The 16081-nt window shown below is 33.2% G+C and overlaps 1 protein-coding gene across 3 annotated transcripts in view; it reads right to left on the reverse strand.

Annotated features, from left to right (window-relative positions):
• BANK1 (B cell scaffold protein with ankyrin repeats 1) overlaps window positions 1-16081 on the reverse strand; it is a 259252-nt gene that overhangs the window by 36953 nt on the left and 206218 nt on the right. For all 3 annotated transcript variants that reach the window (XM_016159041.2, XM_036227662.1, XM_036227664.1), the window contains exons 8-10: window positions 10892-10970; window positions 7302-7610; window positions 4380-4682 (exon numbers count right to left, since the gene is read on the reverse strand). In XM_016159041.2, coding sequence (XP_016014527.2) covers window positions 4380-4682; window positions 7302-7610; window positions 10892-10970 — 691 coding nt within the window. The remainder of the gene's footprint in view (window positions 1-4379; window positions 4683-7301; window positions 7611-10891; window positions 10971-16081) is intronic.

Below are 16081 nucleotides of genomic sequence, written 5' to 3' on the forward strand. Positions count from 1 at the left end.
GAAGCGCACACTTTTTATATAATTTGAATTTAGTTGATCAAAGTCATTGTCTGCTTAGAAACTGAGGAAAGACAAAGTAGAATTGCTTTCAATTATTATCTATTCAGTGTATACAACATAGTTTGCTGTTGGTTGTTAATTTTATCTCGCTTAAAGATTACAACGACCTTTGAAGTAGATATTATTTTTATCTCCAACTTAAAATGAGGAATTTGAATCTCAGAGATATAAAATTATTTGCTTAAGTTATATCAGCGGAATCCGAATACTCTCTACCCAGCTATATTGGAAAAACTTAGTTTTCCTACTGTGTCTTTCTTTCCTATGTGTCTTCTTCACTGTTACTGTACTACTACACTAGGAATACTTCACTTTAGATACTACTGGTCACCAAATGTGTGGTGTTTTCCCCCAATCAAGCAATACTATGACACCAGTTGGGTGTCCTATAATTTAACTTAATTTAATTCAATTATGATACTATCTACTTGGAGACAGTAGCAGATTAGCAGACTCCACAGATTAAGAACTTAGCCCCACAAGACTGCTTCCATTCTACTCTAGATGCCAATCACAACTAGTAGATTCTCAGACCACCCACAACTTTTGTCTGATTTGGCTACAAATAGAGGATTCCCACAACCCCCTTCTCAGGTTTGACTGATTTTCTAGAGCAGCTCACCTAACTCAGAGAAACATTTACATTTTTATATTTTAAAAGATGTGATAAAGGATATAGATAGATGGACAGAAGAAAAAATACATAGAGTGAAGTATGAGAAGTTCCCAAGAGCAGGAGCTTCTGTCCCCCTGGAGTTGAGTTGTGCCACCATCCCAGGGTGGATTCGTTTGCCAGCCTGCAAGTTCTTAGAATGCCCTACTTTAGGTATTTTATGAAAGCTTCCTTACATAGGTATAATTGATCATGAACTCCATTTTCAGCCCTGCCCCCTTTTCAAGAGAATGGAAGGTATGGCTGAAAATTACAAGCTTCTAATCATGGCTTGGTCTTTCTGGTGACTTGCCCTCATCTAGGAACTACTCAGGAACCCATCCAGAGTCACTTCATTAGAACAAAAGACACTCCTATCATCCGGGAAATTACAGGGTTTCAGTATCTCTGTGCCAGGAACCAGGGGTATTCGCCAATATGTATTTTTCTTATTATCTCACAAAAACAACATGATTTTCCTGCATCTCTCTCATTTATTTGCTTAGTCTCTTTGCCAGTACTTTCTTGAGTTCTAGAAATAGTAAGTTGGGATTCTGCATCCTGGATTCTTCTTCCATTCCTTACTCCACATCCTTCTCTTTTGGCTCCATTAACATTCCCTGGATATGCCAAAATTCTGCTACTACCTCTGTGCTCTGGCAAGAACTGAGGCAAAATAATGTTCTTCTAATTGAATGAATAGCTTTTGGGAAATGGTGGCAATTCTGTTTAATAAATTTGCCTGAGTAAGAAAATAAGAAAAGAGATGTGATGAAAAATTTTTACCCTCTGAAATACAATGAACATCAAGAAAGACTTAGCTGATGAGGCAACATGGGGACAGAATGATCAACAATCAACAGTATAAAGGAAGAGGCAAGCAAGTATACCCCAGTGAAGGAGAAAAGGAAGAAATAATGAAAACGGACTTTGGTAACTTCACTTACAGTTTGGTTTTTGCTACTTATTTGAGATGTAAGGCAAATAACCATGCCTGCTTTTATATACTTAAGGGAAAAAAATCATAACACTGGTTCCTATATGCATATAAAACAATTGATATGAGAACAAATCAGATTGTGTTTTTGATTTAAAAGAATTCTTATAAATTTTGAAGGGTATCAGGCTTGCAATGAATAGGTAAGATAAATAGCTTTTAAATTTTCTTAGAGACTCCAGATTTCTAAGATTCTTTATAGTTCCTATGTGTGTGTATATCTATCTATCTATCTATTATCTATCTATCTATCTATCTATCTATCTATCTATCTATCTATCATTTCTCATCTATCTATCATCTATTTATGTGTATATATATAAAAATTCTCATGTAGGGAAGTTATATAATTCATACACAGACTTTATTATTTGGTATTCAATAAATCTTTATATAATTAATAAATATATGAATGAGGAGGCAAACCATCTAAGCAGTCATAGCCTCAAATTCTTTCTTCAATAAAATGAGGCAGTCATCCATGATGGACATTTTATTCTTTGGAGAAATTGAGCACAAGTGGTTCTAGCCATCAGACATGGGCAGCAGGAGTTATACACCAGACTGAACACAGGGAGTACAAGTTAAATTTTACATTCTAAATGGTGAAATTTCCCAGTCTTCTTCCCACACTTTGATCTCAGAGTGCTGGGAACCAGATACACAAATGTAGACTGAGTTAATTGGATTTTATTCCAGAAAAAATAAAGAGCATAGGAGAAAAAATCTACATAAACTAACATTTTTTTGGGTAATTCAATGAAAATGCTAGTTTACCTCTTCATTACTTTACAGTGCAGTTAGCAAGTTAACAAGTAAAGTTTCCATTCAGATTTTTGTTGCATTGTTTTTAAACTTGAAAACATAGCTAAGAAAAGCCAGATATTTGACAGAAGTATCAAGCATTCCAGACACCACAAAGAAGCAATGAAGATAATGGAGACAATATGAGAATTGAAGAAAAATAAAAATCACAGAAATTTAAAAACAAATAAAAGCATAATGAAATAAAAACAACAACAAAGATAAGTTATACTGCCCTCATTACCACCAAAGAAAGAGAAAAGAATTATACAAAAACAACAACAACAGCAACAACAATAACAACAACAACAACAACAAGACAAAGTGCAAAGTGGAGAACAACACAACATGGAAATCTGTGCTTGCGGTCCTGAGAACTTCCTAGAGATCGGGGTACAGAAAATGATGTACCTCTTCAAAAATTTCTAGAATACAACTAAATTCTTTTATTGAACTACATCTATCTTTTCTCTTTTAAAAAAAATATTTATTGGTATGTAGGAACCTCATCAAAGAGCTGGTAATGTCCTTGAGGTCACTATGATAGACAATCTGAGAATTTCGAATTTCAGTTTATCTCTTGCCTTAATAATCTAGATAATTGGTCCAGTTTACATTTTATTTTAACTGAAACATTAATTTATCATTTTTAATTTTTAATAGTTTCTTGAACATTATTAGCAGCAGACTACTGTTAAGTAAGTATATTGCACACTGATAAATAACTGGAAATACTTGGTCAACTTTCTTGTACAAATCTCTAAATATATATTACTTAAGAAATAGAATGATTTATTTTAAACATATTAAGTGGTTTTGTGAAATATATATTTTGATATTCTGTTTCAGTACTTGTTTTGTGAAATATATATTTTAATATTCTGTTTCAGTACTTGTTTTAGATTGTTTAAATGTATAATCAATTGCCTCTGAGCTTCGGTTATCACCCAAACATTTTGCTTGATTCCAAACATGCTTTTTTCAAAAATTTCTAACAAAGGTCACATTGTACTCTATGTATTTATTTCAATAACTGTTGCCAGGAAACTCCTCCAGGATGGAGATGTTGTTTTATTCCACATTCTCAGTTTCTAAGGTAGAAGTTTTATTTCTGGAAGGAATTAAACAGAAGTAGTTCTGACCATCAGAGTCACTCCTAGACACTATACACTCATGGAGTGGACAAAACCAAATAGTGTTAGAAAATAACAGTAGAGTCAGTACATCCCACTGAGGCTATAGATATAAAGAAGTGCTAGGGATTTCTTAGTGTTATTGTTGTTGTTGTTGTCGTTGTTGTTATCTTTATTATTAGTTTTTAGGTCTGAGAGAATGAGAAAGAAGAATTGAAATCTAAAATAAAGTAGAAATTCTGTGATAGATGAAGTGAATCTTAATCGGTGGGGTGAAGTGCAATTTCTGAGGAATTGGGGATGCATATCTGAGCTTCTAATATTTAAAACTGTTCAGATTTTTATAGTTATCTTAAATAAAATTAGGGGCAAGAAGTAAAGGACACACCTTCTTTTCTCATGTTACACATTATTTACAGTTGAGCTTCTCTCTTGTAGAAATATGGAAGAGGTGTCAAAGAGAATTTCTTCCCCTCTATGCTATAGTTTCCTGTTCTTTGAATGGTTTGTCAAAATTATCCTTCTTAACTAAGAGTTAGAAACCAGAACCCTATCATTTACTTTTATTTTCTTTATCCATTGTGTTTCTAAATTTTAAAATAGGCCAATAAAACCCATTTATGCCATCAAAATATATTTTTCATCTTTAGGGTTTTAGATCTCACAAAAAAAGAGGACAGTTACCACTCTCAGACACACACAAATAAACAACAGTAATGAGGAAAAACGTTACCTTGAGCTATGTAAGGCGTGGTTTCCTCTTTCGGAGGGATATTTGTGGGTCGAGGTGTGGGGGCAGGAGGTCTGTTTATAATAAAAGACCGACCTCCAATTTTTTTCTTTGTACTCATATTGGCCAGTATCATGTCATATTCGCCGTCATCAACCTCAGCAAACGTGTATGGGTCTTCGTCCTCCTGCTCTTTTTCGTCCTCTGTCCTTTCTTCTTCTCCTTGGGGTTCACCTCCTATTTCTTGTCTTGTGTTGAGATCACACCAATTTTGACTTCTTTCTGTTTGGCCTTCCAACATTTTTCCTGTTTATGAAATATTTAGATGGTGGTTACTCTTCTATCATATGCAATATTATTGGTGTTCATTTATCACTTGCTGAACTTCTCCCAAATAATTTATGTAATATACCATAAATTCTAAAAAGAGAAAAGTAAACCACGTAATTTACTAACATATATCCTCCTACAATTGGTAACTGTTAACTTTGTTAAGAAAAAAAAGTTTGTTTTAGACATGTATTTCTTTCAAAACATAAATAAGTACATAAATATTTTTCATATAGTTTATGAATGATTTTCTATCAGGAAACAGTTATGAAATGAAGCCTCAAATCTCAAATGCTTTGAAAATTTATGTTTTTCAAGTACAAAACTCTTAGATTTTTTTTTTTCAATTTGAAGTCATTTTACCTTTCATAGGGTTTGCATTCATTAATCTGCCTCAAATTCAAATCTCTGAAAATGGTGGGGTGCATAGTTAAAAGCACTATTACTTGGTTTCTTATAGGGAGTCTCACTCTATGACAAGCAAACACGACCCTCAGGACACTGTAAATAAGGTTCCTGACATAAAAGATGAAACGAGTAATCAATGGCTTGAAGATTAACTCATATGAAAATAATAAATAATCTTTTATGGTTTTCATACTTAGCACAACCTTTACATAGTTTTATAGAAAATGTATTAAAATATTTTAGTAGCAGTTATTTAGAAGACAAAGATATCATGTACTCTGGTTAATGAATAAGTTGAAAAGAATTTTAATGGCTCTCTGCTGGGCCAAGGAGAATTAAAAGAAAAATTCCCTTTGACAAATGTTTTGTTTAAAGTATTAACAAAAAACAATAAAATGAAAAAGATTTCAGTTACTGACTGAAAAAAAAAATCATTGCTTTTCTATGCTGGTTTGAGAGATTCATGCATGTAAACTAAGGGAGAACTATTCTTTCTCTTAAGTGAGACTGTGGCGAAAAAATTTTAGTATACGTATGGATATTTTAGTGGAAAACAGCAGAAACTAAGACAAGTCATAGAGCAGAATAAAAGAATATTATTATAAGAAGATTCAGCATTTGTTTGGCATAGGCTTATAAGGAGAGACCAAGATCATTTTCCAACAGTCTTAGATTTGATTATTTCATTTAGTTTAACCCCAAAAGTATTCAGGCCTACACACCTAGAACTAACTTTAAAAACACCATGGATTACCTTTTCCCCTATGAATAATACGGTACTGAGATTTTGCCTTCATGACTTCTGCTTCACTGACAGCATCACAGGTGAAACCAGATTAAGTATGTGGGAAAGTTTTACAGTGTTTTATTTTTAGTGGAATGTGTCAACTATCTTACTTTTATGAACTGATTTCCTGAGCTGTTATCTTTTTTTGTTTCTCCACCCACCTCCCTTCTCAACTCTTTCTAAAGTTGAGCTTGCACTAGAAATAATACATTTTACTTTTTATTTCCCAATGTATCAGATAATACTTTTCATGTCAGAGTGGGACTTGAGGTTTCTCGATTCAGGTTGTACATTAGTAAATGAAGATTAAAATAAATCACTCCTATTTTCAGTTTTTGAAATAATTAGGGCAAGAGTGTGTAACAAAGAGAAAAATCCTAAAAGTGAATAAAACTTGTTCAGTGAAGTATTTGACACATTTTAATTATAGGCTTTATGGTCTTGGGTCTGAGTCAAAGAAGGATGATAGTGATGGTTGCCTTGTAAGTTTGTTGCAAAGACAAAAAGAGGCCATGTGTTCTTCATAAATTGAAAAGTGTTCTATAGTATATTACGGTTTTCTCCAATGAATATGCCCATAAATCCACCATGGAAAATTTGATGCACAGGGCATTGATGAGGAGACCTATTTCTTTCAGTAATTTAAAGGCCTATGGAAGCTACTCTTAAAGAACAATTCTTGAAGCTATCGCTAGCTAAAGTCAAAGAATCCATACAAAGTCTCTGAAAAAAATAAGTGGGAGCTTCCAGTCTTAATTTCAAACACCTTAATTAAATAATTTTAAGGAAAAATATTGACATTTCACTTTCTATTTAATGCCAATACTAGCCTTATGAAAAGATGAGATTAAATGTAACACTGTATATGAAATGTAAAAATAGAGTTTTAAAATAAAAGAAATGGGTTTTATTTTATTTTGCTTTTTACATTTCATACTTTGTCCCTCCCCTTACCCCAGTATTGATACATCTACTTCACTTATCTATCTCAATGTTCTTTAAGAGTGTGGCACAGAGCAGGTAATTGATAATTACTTGTTAAATGAGGGAATGAGTCGGAGCAATACCAATATGCTTTCCACGTTTTTCATTAAGCAGCTCTTTCCATCTCAGGATAGTGCATAACCTTACTACAGGTTCATGTTGATCAATGAGGCAGAGGTAGAGAGAGAGAAACAGAGAGAGAGAGAGAGAGAGAGAGAGAGAGAGAGAGAGAGAGAGAAAATGGCAGGTATCTCTTGACTGATTTCCCAAGTCCTGGTTAAAAGACAGGAGGAAAATTGCTCTTGGTATTACAAGTCGATCTTCTCTGTATAGACTTCCCACTGCACTGTATGATCTATGTAAGTGTGTCAAAGGTTTTGTTGTTTTTGTTGCCGCTGTTTTAACCTTAAACTTACCTTGTAATGTGAAGTGAGGTTTTTCTAGTTGGAAGGCAATAGCCGCAGGTCGTGGTGGGAGGAGAGGAGGTCTGCTGCACATGAGTGGCTCTTGTGAATTATTTTCTGGATTGTCTCCAGGAATGAACATATACAAGTCATCATACTGGTCCTCGGAACTCCCACTGTCAACCTCTGGTAGGCCGTGCTCGGCCTCTGTGCCTGATTCAGTCTTTTTTTCTTCCTCTGCTGTTTCATTCACCTCAGCTCCTTCTGTACTTTGCCTGTATGTCTGCGCACTTTCATGATGAAATGCTGGGTTCTGTATGGCTGTTGATGATGAAGATTGTACAATTTCATTTAAACACACCATCCGGAGGCATTTTTATTTTGTAATTTCATACAGAAGTGGTAGTACTGCTAATAAAACTTTTATTATATAATATAGTGGAAAGCTGACAAATGCATAATTTTGGTGAACAGTCATTCTTGGGCTTTTAAAATATTTAGCAAATGAACAATTAAAGTTCTGTTATATCTTGCTACCTCAGTGTGTGGTACTCTCATAGGCATAGTATTCTGACTCTCTAGAGTTATTGTTCAAGTAGATTCATAGGTAAGACTGCATTACCATATTTTTTATTGAAAAACAGTATAACTGACCTATTAAATAAGTAAGTGATGAAAACGTAAAGACAAAAATAAATTTTAATTTGCTTGTAAATAATGCAATAGAAATATATCTGTGTTATTACCAGGTGATATTTTAATTCTTGAAAATATTACTTGAAAAAGTGCTAATGCTTTTTATTGATTGATTGATTGATCGATTGATTGACTGATGGAGAAGGCATCCAAATCATCAACAGTAGGTCATTCTTTTTAAGGCTCTCGCACTTATAAAATATATTCTATCCTGAAACTTAACCAAAGATCCAAATTCCTTCCATTCTAAAAATCATGATTCTAACATTTGTTTTTATACTATATACAATAAACACTCTCTAACCACTTAGGAAGAAAATAGGAAAAAGATAATATCATGCAGTAACTTTACATTTTAAAGATTTTGTTTATATTTTCTTTGTAAAAATTATACTCTAAGTAAAGGATTCACAAAATTTTAAAACAAACTTTTAAATCCCTATGTTTCATAGAATATGTGAATTACTGACATTGTCAGTGCAAAAGAAAAGCAAATAAATGTTTTAAAGTGCTGCCAAAGTAAACTATATAGCTAAAGAAGCTAAATAGCAGAGTATAGAAAAAAAAGTTTTTTTTTTAAATGAAGAGTTACATTGTAGAAATTTTTCAGCAATGGAAAAAGAATTAGTCATGCTGAAAAATTACGGAAATCTGGAAATACCACATATTTCTACATGGAATTTTATTTTTTAAATTTTTCTCCTCTTTCATGTGAGAAGGAAGAAAGATATAGCTGCCAGTCCTAATGCTGCCAACCGAGATTCTTTAATTATCAGTGAGGGCAGAGCAGACAGCCTTTTATTCTTGCACAGATCTCTACACAGATTTCATTCACTTTTCCACTTCTAACACCAAATACTGGGCCTAAAATAGAGTAGTTTATAGAAATGTTGATAGAATAGATGATGGAGTGACTGAAAAGAAACTATTGCTTAGGCTAACAAAGGAACTTCGCTATTTCTGTCTGGGCAAATTGATCATCAACTTAGAATTACATTCACACTATTGGAAATTACTGGTAGCCATCCTTATGTTTATATGGTCAGTGTTTATGTTTTATGTATACACTACCTTAGCAATGGAGTCTCTCTAGTCCTTACCAAACGTGCCTAAACCTGGAATCCGGCTCCCGAGAGAGTCAAGTAGTAAGACAATGGGTTTTAGCAGGCTTCGTTGTAATGGTGGAACCAATGGAAACCTGACTTAGAGTGTTCTATGCTCCGCCCTCTCTCCCATGAAAGAGACCGAGGCCTGAGTCTGGTTACACTGTGTTTCACATATGAGACAATTCCAGGTCCAAACTGTGTGTAAAAATGAGGTTATTCTGTACAAATAACTGAAATGATGTTCTCTTACTATAAGCAATTCTGAGGATTAAATGTCATAATGAATATATGGTAATTATCAAAGACGGCCTTTATCATCAAATCTATTATCATTACAAAGGATAATAAAATATATAACTATAATTTAGTGCATTAATTTCTTATCTTAATATTTAGGATTATTTGGTGTTCTGCAATAATGTCAGAAAGAGCTTATTGATTTTGCCATTGTATGCTAGTTAAGGCACTGCATTTAATTTGATTTGCAGGTCAGCCTATCATTTGTAAAACTGGTGGTCAATAAAGTTTAGTTGAGCGTCAACCATGCACTGTTAAAAGTGAAAATGCCAAGAGCATGCTTGATGTGTGAGATGTCGCTGTGGCTGTGAGCAAGAGGAGAGGTCAGAGATGGAATGATGATCTAGCGCCTTGCAGGCAATGATAAGAATGATAAGTACGATAAGAAGGTACTGGAGGATTTGGAGCAGAAGAGTGATTAGTTCCTTCATGAAGCATAGAGTATTCGGGGTGGCAAATGTGGGAACTGCTACTTCAGAGTTTCTTAAGAGCAGTGCTATTGACATTTTGGACTGGGTACTCCTGTGTTGTGTGGGGCATGTCCTGTGCACTGTAGAATTTTGGCAGCATTCCTGTTGTCTCTACCCCGTAAATGCCAGTTGTAAACCTCCCTTCTCAAGTCTTAACAATAAAAAATCTCCATTCACTGACAAATATCCCTTTTGGGGGAAGAAAATAGCTCTCCATTGATAGTCACTGTGCTACTGCAATAATCCAGGGAGAGCTGTTGACAGCGTGCACTGGGATAAATCACAATGAAAGGGGCAGAAATGGTTGAAAGCTGCTCTATTTTGAAGGTAGAGTCAACAGTACTACCTGACAGATTGGCTATAGGGTAGAAGAAAAAGTAAAAAAGCCAAGAATAACCAAGGTTTTGGGATTAAGTTGGCCAAGGACAGAGTCTTCATTTGCTGAAATGGGGAAGTCAGTAGATAGAGCAGGTTGGGAATAACACGAATTACGGTTGCCAGATTTGGAAATGTCAGGGAGATGTGTTTCAGACATGCTGGTGAAGATGTTCAGCAGCCTATTGTATACCAAGAAAATCACCAGGGCAGAGTGACATATAAGTCCAAATACTCTGAATGAATCCTCAGACATTAGAATATAGAATCAAATCCTATTGCAGCCAGTGAGGACCTTAGAGAGTATCTGTCCAAGTTTAACCTTCTCATTTCCTAGCTGAGAAAATTAACATCTGAAAAGAACGTGACCTTGTTTAAAAAAAAAAAAAACTGTAAAAATATAGTTGTCAAATAGAGTATTTATATCAGTCTGACATTTTCTCTGGCTAGGAAAAACTGGTGTTTGATTATTAAATGCTGAACTTCTTAGAAGTATTTAAATTAAAAAGGTAATTTAGTAATCTCTGCCACATTATAAATTAAATCATTCAGTTAATTGCTTTTCCATGCTCTCTTCACTCTTATTTATCCAGTTACATATATCTAACATAAACATTATATATATATACATATGTACATAACATATAAGAATACTTACTGGGGAAATATGTAGAAAGTGAGGTACTATTCCTTTTATTGTCATTTTCTTGCTCATTATTTCCACCAATTTCTTGGATCTGAAAAAAAAATGCAATGTTAAATAATATGCATTAATCTTAATCATCTACATTTTACCTATTCCAAGTGGAAAGCTGATACCTATAGAAATAAGAAATAGTTTAAGAGTTTTTATTTAAATTCTTTGATTATATTACCTATCTTATATTTGTGCAATCTATGATTTCTCCATGATACATAGTATTAAAAGTATAACTGGGGTAATAGAACATCTAAAATAAGCAATAAATTGATTTAAAAATAAAATTTATTGTAACTACTTTAAGATTAAAAGCAAGAATCATAAAATTTAAGTGTAATAAATAATTCATGAATAAAATTGAACACAACTATTTCTTCTAAAATCTGTGAGCTTTACTTCTCAATAATTCTATATTTTTTACCTGTTCAAAAGATATTCTTAATTACATCCAATATTATAACACAGTGAAAGACAGAGAAATTTTAGAGTGGGTTATTTTCCATCTTTAGAAAGAAAAAGAAAACCAAGTAAGGGAATTTATGCTTGTCTTTCTGAAATCAGTTTCACTACACTTAGAAGGGGGAAATACTGAGAAAGGTCAGAAACTTGTTATTTCTGGAATTGCTAGTCTTTTTTTTACAATCTTTAAAAGAGACATGGGGTCTACAATCATAAAACATATTTGTGCTCATAGAGAAAGCTAAGTAATACCAGTGACAGCTCTTTTTGTGCAAAAGCATCTAGAGAAAGGAATGAAGCCTGGCTGCATGAATATGGGTTACGTTTTGTTACCACGAACTCCAAGTGATTATTCAAATGACTTATGCTTTTGTTCTTAATAAAATCAATTGAAATGATTAGGTTATTTGCTCTGCATTCAGATTGTTTCTTTAAAAATTAAAAGTGTCCATAGTAAAGCATTATTAAATTTATAGCAGCCTTGGTATGCAAGGGTATTTGGCCTATCTATTGATTTCATCAATTTGGTTTATCACCCATTTTGGCCAATGCAAGTCCAAAGGAATTCTCTTCTTCTCTTCTTCTCTTCTTCTCTTCTCTTCTTCTCTTCTCTTCTCTTCTCTTCTCTTCTCTTCTCTTCTCTTCTCTTCTCTTCTCTTCTCTTCTCTTCTCTTCTCTTCTCTTCTCTTCTCTTCTCTTCTTTTTTTTCATTTCTCCTTTCCTTTCCCTTTCCCTTTCCTTTCTCTTCTCTCTTCTCTCTTTTCTTTTCTTTTTTTCAAATTAATGCTGTCCAGAGATGCAGCATAGATTTTGATTTCCAGTGGAATTGTGAAAATACAAGTCTCTTTAATATTTTATTTTAGTGAACTTGATGCAGTAACTTATTTTCTATTTAAATCATTTTTTCCTTTGGCAGAATTCAATCAAATGATAATATGAAAATCATGTAACTTAACTAGGGAGATTGACATGTTGATTAATATTTGTATGCTTTGGTATTAAAAGTATTGTTTAACACAGCCATTCATTGTTTCCAATTAGCTTGACCTCTACATACCATAAGGTAGAACAAGAATATAATAAAAAAGATTCATAAGACCATTAAAATCATATTAAGGAAAGTTTTACTATTTGAAAAACAGGAATTGTTTTCAAAGATTTCAGAAATTACGTAAAAATTTCCTATATATTATTCATAAGCCTAGACATTATGAGCTCAAGATCCCTGTGAATTAATAAACAGACCGTAGACAAGTATGCATGCGGGCATAGGATTGAGATTGAAGCTTAATGGAATTTTTTTTATGTCATAACTTAAGCTACATGATGTTTGTACAAATAAACAAGCAACCCCAAAAGTTACTTGAAAGGATTAGCTTTTAAATTTAAGAAATAGCCAGTTCGACTGATTTGAGCATTTTAATAAATATTATATAAAATTGATATTTTGTATAATCAGGCTCTGCAGAGAATACATGTTTTCTCAGCAGTGAAGGGATCTTTAGAAATATTTACACTAAAAAAAATTTTTTTCTTACTCGTGTTCCTTATACTTACAACCATATTTATTTTAAAAAATGTTAGCTTTAGTGATATATTAATAACTATCTAATGAAATCAATGATGGCTTTAAAAACAACAAATTATAGCCCTCTTTATTCATAAGTTGTGTGCAGTTGGGTAAGATACTTTAAATTTCAATACTCTATCCTACGAAATGTGGATAGTAATATTTCTGCCATCAGTTTGCTGGGAGGTATAAATTAGAGTAATATAAAAAAAACATATATCACATAGTAAGTGCTCAATAAATGTAATCTGCACATGTTGGTTTTTCCTTCATCATACAAAATATAGATCTACATTTAAGCAAGCGTGGTAACTATGTCAGTCTGATGAAGGAATAAATAAACCAATCATTATTTCACTTATGTCCTCTCAATTGTAATTTTGGAAGTTCTACCACAACAGAAAAAGAGTTGCAATATGAATTTTCTATCTGAATAAAGTGTGACAGTATGATTTTGTTATTAAAAACACCTCTATAATTTACAAGCTAATAGAGATAAGAATCATGGGAAAAAATATGTTCTTTAATAAGCCTTTTCCTAGGGTTGGAGTCTGGCTTTATCTGCTTATTAAATATTTACACAGGCCTATTATGTGCGAATTACTCTGTTAGCAATTAAGAAAAATAAGCTAAAATTAAAATTACAATTCTCATTCTCAAAAATATCACACTTTTATTGGGAGAAGAAAAATAATAAAATAATTAGAAAAAATATTTTATTTATTTCATTACTACAAGCTGAGTTCTTACAAATGAAATGGGGAATTAGAAATAATCAGATGACCAGGTCACAGGTTTATTCATTTGCTTTTAGGTGAAAGGATTGGATTTAAAATTACCTTAGGGTGTTATGCTAAATGAAATAAGTCAGAGAGAGAGAAAGACAAATACTGCATGGTTTCACTTATGTGGAATCTGAAAAAAAAAAAAAACTACACAAACAAATGAAAAAACAAAACAAAAACACTCATAGAAACAAAAAACAAACTGAAGGTTGCCAAAGGAGCTGAGGGTGGAGGGAGACGGTGAAGAGGAAAAAAGTCAATAATATTGTGATAAGTTTGCATGATGACAAATGATTACTAGACTTAGTGGAGAGGTCACATGGTGAGATATATACATGCTGAATCACTATGTTGAAACTAATCACTATGTTGAAACTAATCACTCGAAACTAATAGAATATCGTATGCCAACTATACTTTAATAAAATTTTTTTAAAAATTATCTTGACACTTGCCTTATTCCAATTTCTCTAAATAAAAAATCCAGCTTAAACAATAAAATCTATTAACTGAACATGCTCAGTGTAATAATTGAGCTCATAGATAGTCCTTGCAGCACACAACATTTAATAAAATTAAAATCATTATCAAAGATAAATTAAAAATAAAGCTTGGTGTTGACTTAGGTATAGAAAGCTCCACATGCTTTTGGCATCTAGTGCTGAACAAATTGATCATAATTCTGATTTTGGGGGAGTGAATAAAAACAATCTTCACATGGCAGTTGTTTTCCAAATCTTTTTATGAGATTCTAAAGCTATCATAATTAGTCCAAATCCTGCCTAACTTCCCATCCTGTTGATTACAAATGATTTTGCCAGCTTCAAAGTCCGTGGCAGTGTGTGGAGTGAGAATAAGAAGAAACAAATATGTTTGAAGAGTAACAAATTGAACTTGTAATATTTTATATATTATTCAAAATGAATGCACTAGCCTGCAGAAATTGAGATAATGTTTCAATTGAAATAATAAAGACTATTTTACTAAAGGTTAAGAATAATGAACACTGTTATACTAAAGCCTTGAATAATAGCAAACAGTTAAAAAAATTGTTTTCAAGGGCACATTGTAGGAGTAAATATCTTAGCTCTCATTACATTTTTAAAGAGAATTTATTTCTCCTAGGCCACCTAGGAAAATAGTTCAAAAGCAGATTTATATAGTTTCTCATGAAAGTTTCTTTGTATATTATAGGAATTAGAATCCTGAATGTAAAAATTAAATAGGAACTCTAATCATGAGTGAGAGAGGCATGGAGTGAATAAAGTAGAGGTGGAGCTGTTAAACTCAGGGAGAAATAAGTGGACATTTTCCTTGGTATGGCCCAAAACTTAGAATAACCTGAGGAAATACGCTATTTTTTTTTTTAAAGACAGAATCTTATTACAGAAAGTTAAGTAATGAAAAGACACTTTGACCAGGAGGACAAAGGCTAGAAATCTCATTATACACCACGAGAAATTCAGTTTTCTAATTGTGATCAACAAGGGCGATCTGGTGATGTGGAAAGAGCAGGTTCATCGAGAGGGAGGAACAGCAGGAATGTTGAGACTTAGTCCCTCAAACTTAAGAAAACAACTGAAAAAGGTTGTCTTTCAGGAAGCTTCTGAAGAGTTGGCTTCTATAGCGGGCATCTCTCTTGTTCTGACCCCAATTTATTGAGTGCTCACTCCAGCTCTTTTCTCACTCTGATGCCTCCCTCCAGGCAACCTGCTCAGGTGACGACCATAGAGTCCTATGTGTTGACTATCTATGAGCTCAATTATCAGATCCTGGTGTTGACAGATTTTGGTCTTAACCTTCGCCCATAATGCAGCTCTACCTACAGTTGTGAACTTCAGGCTTGGACACCTGACCCTTTTAACTAAACTCTAGCACTATTTTAACAGCATTTGTTTCAAATCCATCATAGCTGTGGCTACATCTGTGAGGTACCAACACCTTTATTGGACCACATGCTTGGTTAGACTTCAGCCGTCTCTGTCACTAATATGAAAATAAAATTAAAATCCATTCCTTTGGAATTGTTAGAATTGTATTTGTAAATGTAAAAACTAGTTTTTGTTAAACATTATGAAATCTAAATTCTAAAAGGAACCTGTGGATAACTAGTTTATTCTCTTCTTCATACTCTGATATACTACAAAATATTGTCACGATAAAAATGTAATACTTCGATATTTTCCCTAGCAACGGTGTTTTAAAATGATGTCTGTGGTCTGCACGGCCCAAACCCCTTTGGCTTTTCCTGGGTTCCATACTCGTCCCTCTTCTCTTCTCACATAGCATATTCTCTCTGGGTTTCTTATCCCAGTGCCTTTAAATTATGTCTAC

The sequence above is a fragment of the Rousettus aegyptiacus genome, unplaced genomic scaffold (assembly GCF_014176215.1).
Source record: "Rousettus aegyptiacus isolate mRouAeg1 unplaced genomic scaffold, mRouAeg1.p scaffold_m13_p_10, whole genome shotgun sequence".
NCBI classification, from domain to species: domain Eukaryota; kingdom Metazoa; phylum Chordata; class Mammalia; order Chiroptera; family Pteropodidae; genus Rousettus; species Rousettus aegyptiacus.